The following is a 14,932-nucleotide window of genomic DNA, read 5'->3' as shown; positions in this document are numbered from 1 at the left end:
AAAGAGGGGAGAAATAAATGAGACGTTGAAGAGCAGCAGAGCTTTACTGGTGATGATGTGTAGGGACATGAGATGGGAGAGTTAGAGAAGACGTTTTGTGGTGTCCTTTATGGCATTTCACTGTTGACAGAATCCCATGTGTTATTCAGTGGAGATCCAGACAGCATCACCCTAAAGTCCTCTAATATTCCATCCACTGCTTAATGTGGACTTAACTCTACTAACAGAAACTCACACTGAAGGTCGACGCTGATGTTTTGAATTAAATCAGCGGGCACGTTTTTTAATGGTCAATTTATTTTTTTTTGTTTTAAGAAAGTAGCATTGCATGCAATAGAGTTCAATGTATACATGAAATGACTTTCGAAGTCAAACTAAAAAATGATAATAAAAAAAAAATCAGAAAATTGGAACAAAAAAAAGCAAAAAAAAAAAAAAAAACCAAACGGGAATTTTAGAACAGGAACTCAAGAAAAAGAGGACCAAAATAATGTATGAAAGTAAATAAATAAGTAAAGTGAAAAGGCATAATATTCTTTTCCCCTGCTATGAATGCTTATTCTAAAGTTTTATTAATTGCCATATTTTAAAAAAGCTTTGAACTGAACTTCTAAGTGAGACTTTGTTTATTTCCAATTTCAAAAAGTGCAGAACATCAGTGACCCAGTGACTTATAACCGATGGGATGTTAAATGTGCAAACATGTGCAGTGTGTTGAATAAACGTGCCATTCATCTCAGTCAAAGGCTTTCTCTGTGTCCAAAGATAATAAGATCTCTGCTGTGTTATATTTTATGAATGAGTATATTACATTAAACAGAAAATGAAGGTTTGAAGGTAACTGTCAGCCTTTAATAAATATAGTTCGGCCTTGCCTTATTATATTATTCAGAAGTGAAATTGGTCTGAATGCTGCACATTGTGATAAATACTTATATGTCTTTGAAAAAACAGGAATTATTTCTTGGTGAATGGTTGAGGTAGAATTTTGTTGTCTGTAGCTTCAGTAAACTTTGTTAATAATAATTGAACTAACTTAGTTGAAAATTTCTTTATAAAATTCCACTGGGTTACAATCAGGGCCTGTTGTTTTTCCACTTTGGAGTGAGTTTACAGCATCCAGCAATTCTGAGAGTGTCAGATGTTTGTCCAGTTCCTCTGCACTAAGAGTGCCCAGCTTTTGTATTTGCATTACATCAAAGAACTCCTCAGATTGTGTCTCGTCTCCTTTAAACTGAGTAGAATATAAACACTTATAGTACTTGCTAAATGTGTGAGTTATATTTTTATGCTTCATGACTTTATCTCCAGTTGTGATTCTAATTTCTGTTACTGCATGGCAAACTTCCTGCTTGTTGATTGCTGAGCTAACATCTTATTAGCCCTCTCTCCATGTTCACCATAATGATGTTTTGATTTAAAGATGAGTTGCTCAGGTTCTTTTGATGTCAAGAGGTTACATTCTGATTGGAGAACCTGTCCTTTCCTGTGCAAAGCCTCATTTGGAGATCTGGCATATTCTTGATTTATTCTGGAGGTCACAATGGTCTTCTCTTGTTCATTCTGGTTTTTCTCAGTTTTATTAGACTCCATAGCTTAAGGATCTCCACTGTTTGACTGAGTGCAGACTTTACATAACATACACCTCCAAATGTTTTACTTAAGCTTTAACATTTTATTACAAAGATCAGTAAAGTTTTCTTTTGGTGGCATCTGCTAAATCTCCGATCCACTGTCCTCCATTCACTTTCCATGTGCTGTTAACCCCTTCTTCCAGTATCTCAGTGGGTTTCCTCCAGTTATTCCATGTCTTCCTCCACAGCCTCATATTTCAGTTTGGTTAATTGGCAAAAACCCCAAATTGGCTCATTGTGATTGCTAGTGTGGGTCTGACCTTGGAATGAACTGGCAGACTGTCTAAGGTGGCACACTCTCTGATGCCCAGTTCTGCCAGGATTCATTTATGAGAAGTTCAACAACAACATTTATTTATATAGCACATTTTCTTACAAAAGTAGCTCAAAGTGCTTTACATAATGAAGAAAAGAAAAATAAAAGACAAAATAAGAAATTAAAATAAGACATTAGTTAACATAGAAAAGGAGTAAGGTCCGATGGCCATGGTGGACAGAAAAAACAAAAAAAAAAAACTCCAGACGGCTGGAGAAAAAAATAAAATCTGTAGGGGTTCCAGGCCACGAGACCACCCAGTCCCCTCTGGGCATTCTACCTAACATAAATGAAATAGTCCTCTTTGTAGTTAGGGTTCTCAAGGAGTCACTTGATACTGATGGTTATACAGACTTCTGGCTTTTAATCCATCCATCATTGTTGGAACATCACGCTGCTTTGAGTAGATGGTGGTGGAGCAAGCCACCACCAAAAGGACACCAGAAAAGGAAACAGAAGAGAGAGTTGGGGTTAGTACAGATTTTTATCTGTTCTTATCCAGCAGAGTCACAGCTCTTCACACACATTTCTGTGTCCAGACAGACCAAACTTATCCAACCTAATTTATTTAACACAGACTCACATTAAACAGATCAGTGCCATCTAGTGCACTAAAGTACTAAATACAGCCATTCCATACCACTGGAATGTGTCTTTAGTTCAAAGAAAGTAGGTGGGGACAATGTGACACTCAACACTGTGTAGTCCAATCCAGACACATGTGACATTTGAACAAGTAGAAGTGAAGGAGAGTGAACCTCACAGACTGACCTTCACTTTGGTTTATGGTTCTACGCTCATCTGCTTTTGTTGTTTCCTCCTAGAATTCCTGCTTATTAGTGATGCATGAAATCCCCTCTCTACACCCATGATGACCGTGACAGTTTTCAGACAGGGTTCCTATCCCTGCATGGTGTTCAAAGTCTTGTTTCATTTCTTTTTTGTTAATTTATTAATGTTAATTTTGATTTTGTTGAGTATGTGCTTTATTCTTTGTATTTGATTTTCTCCATAAGCTGCTTGTGTTATATTCCATGTGGTTTGTGTGTGGCTCACCAAGAGGTGGACCATCTGCCAATCACCACCAGAATCTTCCCTTCCGCCCTAATAAATCCCGATGGTCTCCCACAGTTTCATTGTGATTGCACTCTGCGAGTTTGTCGAGTTCTTGTGTTCCTTTAGCTGTTCCTTATGCTTTTGTGATTATCTGTTTTTTTCAACCTGTGCTTTGTTTTTCAGCAGATCTCTTTTGATTCTGTTTTGAAACTTTGTTTGCTTTGGATTTCCTTGTTTGGCTCAACAGAGATTGTCTGTGTATTTGGAATACTACTTTGTGAAGAATAAATCTTTAATTATATAAAGATTCTATGAGGGCCATTTTCTTTCTGTCCGTCCGTCCGTCCGTCCGTCCGTCTGTCCGTCTGTCTGTCTGTCTGTCTGTCTGTCTGTCTGTCTGTCTGTCTGTCTGTCTATCTATCTATCTATCTATCTATCTATCTATCTATCTATCTATCTATCTATCTATCTATCTATCTATCTATTATTTCCTCAGTCTTATGTAGACTCATGTGTAGCATAAGCAGAACGTCTGATCACTTTGTCACTACTGCTCCTCAGCTTTGTACCTAAGTCTTTAAATTGTCCTGCTGAACTGTTGGTCTGATCCTACCTCTTATAATTGTTCACTTAGAACTGGACACATGTGACAATGACAACTGGATCCTTACTTCCCTTCTTTGGCTAAGAACCTATTCACCCAACCAGGGAGGTTTTCCACATGTGAATCAAAAGGCAAAACACCATATGAGACTCCCTGTATCTGGAGAAAAGCTTCATCTAAATTCCCTAATAAAGAAATTCCATACTGTCATTTCTTCCCTCATTCTATGGGATGGTTAGGAGGTGACCTTTTATGGCTTCTCTTCCTCACCTTCTATCACAGAGTTATCTGAGTCAGTGTCCATCTGAAAACAGCAGAACACCTCCAGCTTTGGGGTTGATGATCCTGGAGAGCTGGCACTTTTTACCTCATATTTACTTCCCACATAGTAACTCCACAGCAGGTGTCATCATATAAGTATGAACCATAGTTTTAATAGCAAATTTGTTAGTACTAATACAAAGTTCATAAATGAAGTAGAAATAGATCAAAAACGTAAATAAAGACTCACAACTCTGAGCTTTACAATGAAAAAGAGACGGTAGAGAGGTAAATTATCAAGTTCATGAAATTAAATGAAATCTGAAGCCCCTTGACCAACACCTTGCATCCAGCAGGAGGCATTATCTTTCTTGGAATGAGTTGTTTTGTAATTGTGGTGTGTTACATAACCCAAAACTATATAGATATAATATAAAAATGTGATTCCCATCCCTAAGTGATACAGCGGTAAGAAACCACATAGAAGAAATAACTTAGCTTTGTTTAATGTTGGCTTACGCTGAATAACAGACGAGGGAAGCAAATGACAGAACCCAGTCTGGGAGTGGGGGCCCGACTTGTAGAGTCTGTCAACATCGTTGGTGCAGTGAAAGGATTTTCAGGATCGTATGACGAAATCTCCTATCTGTCCGTCGGTTTCACAGGTGTGCAATGTTCCAAGGCTTTATACTCTTTCTTCACATGTAGGGCCTCCCTTAGGTAAACATGCACTTCCAAACAAGTCAACTGAGTTCACACAAGGATAAATTTCCATGCTGGCTTAAACAGATAGAAATACTGTAGTACACAGCATCTGCATGCTTTCCAGTTGTTCCAACCTGTCTTATGTCACTTTGCTTGCCTAGCAGTTCTGTGTGGTGAACTCCTCTGCTTAATCTGGCTCTGTGTCAGCTGTGCATGTGAACAGAAAGAAGCAGATTTAGAAGATAGATTTGCACAGAGCACAGTGACATATTAAACTTATGCTTATTGTACACCTAGACCCTCTTGTTTATTATTTCCATCTCACAGGTCTGACATGGTGACGTCTGATACCCCAAACTAGACCACAACTATTACACACAAGTTTCTGGTCCAGAAATACTTTTATTTTTACACAATCACCCTCCAACACACAGGTTTACTACACTACACAAATACATCTTCTTCTTCTTCCTCTTCTTCATTTCTGTTGTCCTACTCCACTCTGAACCTCAGGCTGAGCAGGAGATGCCTGTTTTAAAGGCAGACTATTATTAAAACTTTGCGGTTCAAATGGAGTCCTCTCAAGGCAGTAGAGGTGAAGATACTTTGCTAAGATACCTTTATGACTGCGTATCCTATAAAGTCCTGCAGACCGGCGTAGTGGGGGGAACATATGTCTGGGTGGCAGTCTCCAACTGACCTTCCTTCTGTGAAGAAAGAACCACCAATCACTCCAGTGAATTCAAAATGTCCTTCACAGCATCAAAATATCAACAAATGTGTCTTGTGATTGGTTATTCTTATTCTAAATCTTTATCTTATGTATTCAGATATCTGTGGAAAGAGACATGGAAGAAAATGAAAAGAGCTTCACTGCTCTGATACGATACATTGAGGAAGCCCACAGGAAACTGACTGAGAGGATAAGAGAACAAGAAAAGAGAGAAATGGAGAAGGCTAAAGGAGTCATGGAGCAACTGGAGAAGGAGATTGAGGAGCTGAAGAGGAGAGAAGCTGAGCTGAAGGAACTTTCAGAGACCAAGGACCATCTCCACTTCCTGCAGGTGAGAGTGACACTTCACAGAGAGTCTGATCTGACTGAGGTCTGTGGGACGTGAGATCATTTAGAGAGAAATTTAAAAGATCTGAGGAGTTTGTACAACATGACATGAACGGGCCATTTAGCCCAACACAGATTGTCTTTTCATATTTCCTTAACATTTCAAATATTCTATTTACAAATATCTCAAAGTTGGTAAAGTCTTGTATATGACAGACAGATGAATCTACAGCTGTCTGTGTGAAAAAGTGAATTTTTATGAAATGTAAAAGGTGACATCTAATAAAAGATGGTGCCACCTCGTATCCAAGGCCACCTTCTAATGTCTCCATCCTTAAACTGATGAGATTCAAGTCCTTCAGCATTTCCTCACAGCTCAGACCCCACAGCCCAGTCTTGTCTCTCACCTCCCATGTTTCTTGTGTGCTTTTATCTCACAATACACACAATAGTCCTGATGTCAACTGTGTTTAGCAGACATTATGGAGATTCTCTTCTAGATTTATAATCCACACATGGTGTGCATTACATAACTCAGAGTCCAGTTAGTTTTCTCTACTTTGAGTTTGATGATGGTGATGAAGATACAAAGGCTCCCAAGATTTCCTCACAACTCACACTTATGAGCTACAGACCTTCAATTGTATAATCAATCACATTGAGGAGCTTTCTGCATATTTACATTTAATTTGAATAAGTTTCTCAGAATCATAAAAAGCCCAATGCCTTATTTTATGTGCCAAGTCAATTCTGGACGCACCTGCCCCCTGAATCCTTTGATCTTGACTCGCCTCTCATGGAGCCTTTTGTGAAAGCTCATTGATAGTTAAGGTCGATAATCTCTGATGCTCCACTACACTCCACCAAATATTCTCTCATAATTAACCAACAAGTCAATAACCAGCGTTCTCACCATCTAAACCCAAGCTGACTGCCCACCACACTGATCCTTAATTCAGAAGATCCTCCTCTTATCAGCATTACATAGTCTTTAATGTCTCCTTTCTGAAATCTCATCCCCTATTCTCTCCTGTTGCAGACTTTCTTATCTCGCTGTGTCCTTCCTGCTGATGGAGACTCACTGAGCTTCACTGTCACCGCTGATTTCTCATCTGAGGACCTGAGAAAGGAGCTGTCAGGTCTGACAAAGAGTCTGAAGAGGATCAGCCAGGGGCACATCATGACAAGGACTCCATCAGGTACAGCGTTTGGTGACATTGTGTTTATTACTGAAGTCCATTAGGAGGACCAGAGTGACAATAAGAGGACACTAAAGAAGGCCTGCTCTTTAACATGTATCTGCAATCCTTTGCTGTTAATTATTTTTATTATATAGTGCCTTTCACAGTGATTAGCTGAGTGATAACAAACTCTCTTAATAATCAGTTGTTTTGGAATTTTAACTTGAAATGTTACACTCTTTATACGACTTCCAAATAATTTATTGAAAAGTATTTTTTCCACTAGATTGAGCCCTGAAGATGTCCCCAACTGAACCTCCTTGTTAATATTTATAAAATACAATATATTTGTAACAATGTATGTCAGCATAAAAAACAAGCCATGGAGTTCAAGGGTGAGGCAACAATCAGCCTAAAGGGATGAAGCCATTTGTAAAGCTTTGAGTGATCCCAGCAGCACAGTGGCCTCAAGAATATTGGAATCACCAGTACGCTTTCTAGAGATGGACAGTCTAAGTAACTGGGAAGGAAGGGCCTTGGCCAGGGAGGTGACAAAAGATCTAATGGTCACTACAACAGAACTTCAGAAGTCCTCTGCTGAGATGAGAGAAACTGTAGGAATGATGGCCATCTCAGCAACGCTCCACAAATCAAGCGTTTATGGTAGAGTGGCCAGGCAAAAGATACTCTCGAGTAAAAGACAAATGACAGCCTGAGAACATCAAGGGAAAGATTCAATGATCTGATGAGACAAACATTGAACTCTTTAGACAGAAGTCCAAGCAGGATGTCTGGAGAGGACCAGGCACTGCTCACCTCCTGCCTAATGCCATCTCTACAGTGAAGATGGTGGTGACAGCAACAGGCTATGTGGACAGAGTGAGAGGTGAGAATTGAGTGGAGGAGAACTGCAGTCAAATACAGAGAGGACCTTAAAGAAAACCTGTGACCTCAGACTGGGCAATGGATCAATGACCTGAAGACTACAGCCAAGGCAACTCTAGAGTGGCTTAGTGACAAGTCTGAGTGTTCTTGAGTGACCAGACTGAGACCCCACAGAATATGTGTGGAGAGACATGAAGATTTCAGTTCACAGACACTTCTCTTGAAATCTAAAGGAGTTTGAGAGGATCTGCCATGAAGAATGGGATCAACTGGCCAAATCCAGGAGTGTAAAGCTTGTAGTGACACTTAGTCATGAAGACCACCAAAGGGGCTTCCACAAAGACCTGAATTAAGAGTCTGAATGCTTCTAGGAAAGAGACGTTTCAGTTTTGATTTGTAATAAATGTGCAGACCTTTCTGAAGACCTGCGCTCACTTTGTCATTATGGTTACTGAGTGTAGACTGATGAGCACAAAAGGCACATTAATCCATTTAAAAATAAATCAACAACACGGTAAAGTGTGCAGAAAGTGAGGGGGTCTCAATACTCTCTGACTCCTGTATATTTATTATTAATATCAATATTCAGATCGACATTTGGTCTAATTTGCTAGCCCTTGTATATTTTATAAATGTTTTATTTGAACTCCTCTGCATTTGTAATACGTGTTTAAGAACTAAACTAAGATCCACAATGCCATCTTCACAGTTTCCATTCTTCTTCTCTTTTCTTTTGATTTTCAGCTCATGAAGCTCCAGTTTTCACCCTCCAGCCTCCTGAACCTCAGAGCAGAGACGACTTTTTAAAATGTGAGTTTGTGCTTTGACTAAATGGATCATCACAATAAAAATCATTGAAGTTTTAATAGAGCAGGACAGGCTTAGGATATGAAAGTCTGAGTGTTGTGTGACTGAGGGGCTGAGAGTGATGGGGGTCCTGTGACTGGTGCATTATGGGATAGAGAGACTCAGGCAGTGAATCACCAAAGCCGTCTGTTGAACCCAAGTCTTGATGTATCCAGAAAAGTTTAAAAAGGAAAATAAAATACACATCATGGGGTGCACTTACTTTATCACACGAATGTATATACAGACACAGCCAAAACTGTTACTTTAAAAAAAAATCACAAATTTATGTGAATTAAGTTAAAGCTGACCAAAGTATTCCGCATCTGCCATTCTTTTCTCCATAGAGCAGAAACTTTGTTATTTATTCACAACTTAAAATATTGTAGGAATTAAACCAAAAGAAGATGGCATGGACATTTTTGTTGAAGCCATTAGATGTTAAAATACAGTATTGAATAAGAATCAGTCCACTATGAGAATCACAGGGGTCTTCAGTCACTCAGCCCTCACAAAGCTTTGCTGAGTCATTGTGTGCATCACACTGGACATGGATATGAGAAGAGGAGGGAAGGAAGAAGGTCACAGCCCAGCATGGTCAAGGTAAAGGCTATAAGGCCATCTCCGCAGAGTTTCATGCTCTTGTGACCTCAGTAAGTAACATCAATAAGTTGAGGGTCCATTGGACTGTAGGCAAACACACTGAATGCTGCTGAAGATGGAAAATGGACCACCAATTGAACAGAAGGACAGATTCAGCCTGACCTCCAAGATCAAAGTACAACAGCTTCAAGTAGCTCCATCAATCACTTACTGAATAAAAGTGGGGTCCGTAGTAGAAGACCCCACTTCTGAAAGTAAGTAAAAATAAAATAATTAACTGACTGGAGTTTTCTAAAAGACATGTTGAAAAGCCACAGTGCTGGAGCAGTCCTTTGGACTGATGAAACTAAACGAGAGCTTTACAGTAAGTCACCACAACTCTGTGTCCACAAAAAAACAAAACGAGCGTTCAAAGAAAAAACACAAAACATAGAGGATGCTCATTAATGTTAAAGGGGCTGCTGTGCTGAATCTGTGCAGGGCACAATAAAATGAGAAGATCATCAAGACATTCTGGAGCAAACGTCACAAAGCTCTGTCTGAAGTGCAGATCATGGATCCTTCAGAACATACAAGTAAGACAACCCAAATATTGTGGAAATCACATTGGAATGTTCTGAAGTGGTCCGCTGTGAGCCCTAAAATGAATCCAAGTCAACATCCATGACAACATCTGGAAGTTAAAGTTGGGAGAAGAAAACCATCAAAGCTCAAGAAGAGTGCGCCGAGTGGGCAGTAAGAGGAGTAGAAATCTCATCCATAGCTGCAGGAAGGGCTTGATGGCAGGTCTCACCTGAAAACAGTCAGTTAGAGAATATTGGATGAGGGTCCCAATAAGTGTGTTCACGCCTTTGTCATTTATTTCATTGTGTGTCTGAAGTTAAAAGTAAAGAGTCTGCTCTGTGGAAAAAATAATGGTGGATGACAATCACTGTGGTCAGTTTACATTTATTTGACAGAAAATTAGGATTCTTGTTTAAAAAGTAGAAAGGACAAAAACTACTGGGGTCATGTCGGTGACACAAACAGTAGAGAGACAGATGTGACAGGTGACATATAATGATATAAATAGGATTCATTCAAGTCAGCAGACCATCATGGCCGTGGTGGGTTTACATTGAAGTGATTTTTAACACAACATTGTCAAACCAGTTTAATCCAGTTCAGGCTGTGTTGTGTTAAGTCAGGTGATCACACCCACACAAGGCCAATTCAGAGTCACCAATTCACCCAACATGCACATCTGTGGATTGTGTGAAGAAAACCAGGAGTGACACGAGGAGAACACGCTGACCTGACAAAGACGACCACTGGGCGCCATATTCAAAGTTGTGAAGCTCAATCTGTGAGGCTGCAGCTCCAACCCCTCGGCCATCATGCTGTCCTGAATCGAGTTTTAACAGTTACGGTTCGCTTATTCACATATCTTATTATTCTGAACCCAGTCTTTAGATTTTAAAGTTCATTTCTACTCAATGAATCGTGACCTTTAATGACTGAGTAGCTTCAGTTCACTCCATGATTGTTTTCTTCATGAACTTCACATCTCTCAGGACTCAATGGCCGTCTTGTTTGCTGGCCAGTAAATCATCGAGCTGTCAGTTTGTGATGAAGTGTGACAGTGGATTGATTTTAAATTAAAGAGGTGGACTGTGAAAATAAAAAGTGCCATTTAATAAAGCAAGCGGTCCGTGTGGACAGTCCATTTGAACACGGACCTCGACGGTGACCTTGTGCTCATAATGATGGTGCTGATCAGGGCAGCCACAGTTGTTTGCTCGCTGCTGATGTGTTGTTCTTCTCTGTTAACTTTGCCTTTTGTAACAATATGAGGATTACATTCACACGAGATCAGCTCCTGTCTATTGGGTTTGGACTTCATTTCTCCTCCACTGATGAAGGACACTTTCATACGGATTTAGCACTTATGAACCTCCAACTGCAGACTCGGACTCACAGACAGGTAACTCCCACCTGAAGAGGAGAAGGAGAAAGTGCTCAGGGTCTCTCATGGGGTTCAGGAGACGCGCTTGTCGAGTGCCCCTTCCCTTACTAGTTTTATCAACGTCAGACCACTGAGGCCCAAAACAGATGACCTTCATCTTCTTCTCGGCCCCAGTCAGGATTATTCTCCCTGGTCAGCGTATTGCTGTGTGGACACCTGGTTTACTGCATCAGTTCCTGACTCCACATTAGAACTGCTTTGGTTTCTGCTTTACAGAGCAGTTATAGATGCTGATCATCACAACAAGTCAAAGGTGCTGGAGTCTGCTGCTACATTAGTATGTTTGTGTGGACTCCCACCTGTCAGGCTGTGTCTGTATCAGCACAGGTGCCCCTCAAGGCTGTGGACGGCCCCCCTACTTTACTCCTTGTAGCCCAATGCCTGCAGGTCCACTGATCCTTCAGTTAAATCATTAAGTTCACTGATGATAGATAGATAGATAGATAGATAGATAGATAGATAGATAGATAGATAGATAGATAGATAGATAGATAGATAGATAGATAGATAGATAGATAGATAGATAGATAGATAGATAGATAGATAGACACCACCATTATTGGTCTAATTACTAACGGCAATGAAATACCTTCTAGAAAAGAGGGGTCTCATCTTGTGTCTTGGTGAGCTTCAACGCTCTACTGCTCAAGACCCCCGAGACAGTGGAAATGGCCATTGACTTTCACAAACAGCAGTCACAACCTCTAACACTAGAAATGAAGGATTCAGAAGTCAATATGGTGGACTCCTTCAAAGTTCTGAGCACAACAATCACCAAACGTGTCATAAGGACCACCACAGACTCATCTCAGCAGCTCATCACTTCTTCACACAAACTCCCAAACGCTTCAGTCAATTCAAACTCAAACTAACAGACACCTCCATTGTTTCTTAGCCAGAGCGACAGCCTCTCCCAGCAGTGACTTAGCCGTCTTCTGTGTGTATTCATGTGTTCTGTCAGAGACTGTGTGAAGGTGTGTGTGTTTGTACAGTGTGAGGACATGTGTGTGTGACACAGGAATACACACTACACACTCACACTCTCACCAGCACATCACTATCGGCACATCTCCTTTATAATTGGATTATTCTACCACTTGGTGTGAAGTTTGTCTTTTTAACTTCAGCTCTTTCTGTTATTTGTCTGTGATGTTGTGTTCCGTTATAAGGAGCTCCAAATCTACCAAGTCAGATTTCTGCACATGAAGTACTGGAGAATAAAAGGGATTTGGATTTATTGTGATTCCAGAATTTTATTTTAAATCCTCACAGATTCTGTCCAATCAGATGAGCTCTATACTATTAGTGTCTGGTCAGTGCAGCTCCTGATTGGTTCTTGTTAATTGTCTGTGTTGTGCTCCGCCCCCAGTCCCGTTACACACTCCCAGATTTCCTCACTCATTTTCTTTTCTCTCCTTTCAGACTTCTGTCCCCTCACACTGGACATCAACACGGCACACAGAGACCTCCGTCTGTCTGAAGGGAACAAGATGGTGACATATGAGGAGACAAAGACTGAATATCATGATCATCTTGACAGATTTGACTGCTACACCCAAGTTCTGTGCAGAGAGGCTCTGACTGGGACTCGCTGTTACTGGGAGGTGGAGTGCAGTGGAAACATCATGGTGATTGGAGTCGCATATAAAGGACTGAGCAGGAAAGGAGAGGGTGATGAGTGCGGCCTTGGAAACAACGACAAGTCCTGGTGTTTGCTGTGTTCTCATTCCCAGTACTGTGTGTGTCACCATAACAAGAGGACTAAAATCAGAGCCCCCTACAGCCCCAGAATAGGTGTGTATCTGGACTGGCCTGCTGGCTCTCTGTCATTTTATAGCGTCTCACACACAATGACCCTCCTGCACAGGTTCAAGACCTCCTTCACTGAGCCCCTCTATCCAGGGTATTGGCTTCATTTTAACTCCAGTGTAACAATCAGCCATCTGACACCATGTGACCACTGACCAGTACCCTCCACTGGTCACTTGATGTCCCCACAAGCTCAGGTCCTCTTTGTGTTTGTAGTTTGGGGTGAAATTAAATTTACAGGATGGGTGGGTTTGGGGGGGCAGCACCTCTGTGATTGAATTTGTGGATGAGAATGCGGGGCGAGTGCGGCTGTCAGGGTCTCCATTATTATTGGGTTTGAGTAGCCAATCAGGTGTGTGTTTAATAATTAGGGGTGGAGACACATCAGACCTACAAATACCCGTCTGACCAGCAGGGGTCACTGTTGATTCACAGCCACATGTACTTCTGGCTGACACCCCAACAACTACTGAGGCCCCCAAGTGTCACTGAATGTCACCTGTTAAGTAGGACAGGCATGTGGTCCTGCTGGATCAGCACAACTGAAAGGCGCTATACAGACTCAGTATGGAGAGCTCTTGAATAGTGATTATATTAGGAGCAGAGAGTGACAGATGGGACTGGAGTGTTGTCCACTCACCAGACATTTGTGACCCTCCATTGGTCACTCAAAGGGTCCTTCACTTCAGAATGAATTCACTGTGAATGTCTGAAGACGAGGACTCACCGGTCAGTCAGATGTCGGCCATACTGACAGAGTTTGGTGTTTTAGTTGATGTCACATTAAACTTTAAACTGCACCTCCTCCTTGTCCCCAGATTTGTCACTCATGGTACCCTGAAAGCTCCAACATTTTCAAAAAATGAATTCTTGGTCAGTTGGCACACACTTGACATGGGTGCACATGTGTGGCTTTGCAGTGGACTGGCACCTCGTCCAGGGTTGGCCCAACATGTCCACAAACCTGAAATTGAAAAGCAGATAAGAAAGACAAAAAATGGACAGAAGGGGTCACTGATTGGTCAGTCGCCAAACTACTGCCTCTTGTGGCCACTCTAAATATTACACAGCAATTTATACAAAAAGGAAATCTAAAAGATAAAAGCAGAAAGCATTCAGTGAAATCCTGAGCAGTGAAACAAGAAAGGAGAGAATGAGAAACAATCAGAGAGTCAGACGAATGGAGACTTTAACAGGAGGACTGAGGGGTGGGACTGAAGTGCAGTGCGCCCTCTAGTGGACACCCGCCATATTACACACATGGGAAAGGGGGAGAAAAGAATACAGTGCAGTGTAAAAGAAATAAGAATAAAGTAAAAACACAAGAATAAAACACCTGAAATAAAGAACTTTAAATATTATATCTAAAACTTATTAAGATTTAAATGAATTAAGAGCAAAATAAGGGCGACACGCTCACACAGTCACATGACCTTCAGAGCTGACAGGTGAGCTGATTCTTCTGTAGCCAAACTGCCCCCCCTAGTGGCCACTCTCAATATTAAATGAATGGCAAGGCTGAGGGGAGGAAAGATTTGGGTTTGATCAAATGGATATTTAGTGCAGATTTTTTAATATTGTCATTACCTGTAAGGATAGTGCAGCTTTGTTAGGTTATGGAAGATTCTCTAATGGAAAAGAACATTTATTTGAATTAATCTTTGTAATAATGGTTATGTATTAACAAAATGCAAATCTAATAATTGATTACGTTTTGTATAATAAACTCCCAATTGTGTTTGGTGAATAAACGATAAGGATGACTGACATTTGTCAAATCTGCTCATCTGTGACCTGACTTGTCAACATCTCTGGTCACATCTCCTGTGTTGTCTGATCTGAAGATATAACACTCCGTATTGATGATCCATTTCTTAATAGCGCTGGAAAAGTCAGAATATGACAATGGGGTGAGTAACAAATAAGATGTTGATTTGGATTGAATATTTGATTTGTAAGTCTAGCAG

General features: G+C 40.7%; 2 protein-coding genes across 4 annotated transcripts in view; one reads left to right on the top strand and one right to left on the bottom strand.

Annotated features, from left to right (window-relative positions):
* The window catches only part of LOC114641543 (E3 ubiquitin/ISG15 ligase TRIM25-like), a 329,583-nt gene that overhangs the window by 5,056 nt on the left and 309,595 nt on the right, over positions 1-14,932 (top strand). For 2 of the 3 annotated variants that reach the window (XM_051927914.1, XM_028790581.2), the window contains exons 3-6: positions 5,407-5,640; positions 6,676-6,835; positions 8,447-8,512; positions 12,579-13,023. In XM_051927914.1, the coding sequence (XP_051783874.1) occupies positions 5,407-5,640; positions 6,676-6,835; positions 8,447-8,512; positions 12,579-13,023 (905 nt within the window). The remainder of the gene's footprint in view (positions 1-5,406; positions 5,641-6,675; positions 6,836-8,446; positions 8,513-12,578; positions 13,024-14,932) is intronic. The other variant, XM_051927915.1, reaches the window with a different exon arrangement.
* LOC127527843 (gastrula zinc finger protein XlCGF7.1-like) overlaps positions 1-14,932 on the bottom strand; it is an 80,885-nt gene that overhangs the window by 47,966 nt on the left and 17,987 nt on the right. The gene's annotated exons all lie outside the window — the stretch shown is intronic.

This window comes from Erpetoichthys calabaricus, chromosome 5, assembly GCF_900747795.2.
Source record: "Erpetoichthys calabaricus chromosome 5, fErpCal1.3, whole genome shotgun sequence".
Classification (NCBI taxonomy): domain Eukaryota; kingdom Metazoa; phylum Chordata; class Cladistia; order Polypteriformes; family Polypteridae; genus Erpetoichthys; species Erpetoichthys calabaricus.
Note: the sequence above shows the minus strand (reverse complement) of the source record. Positions and strands in the feature narration are given on the sequence as shown.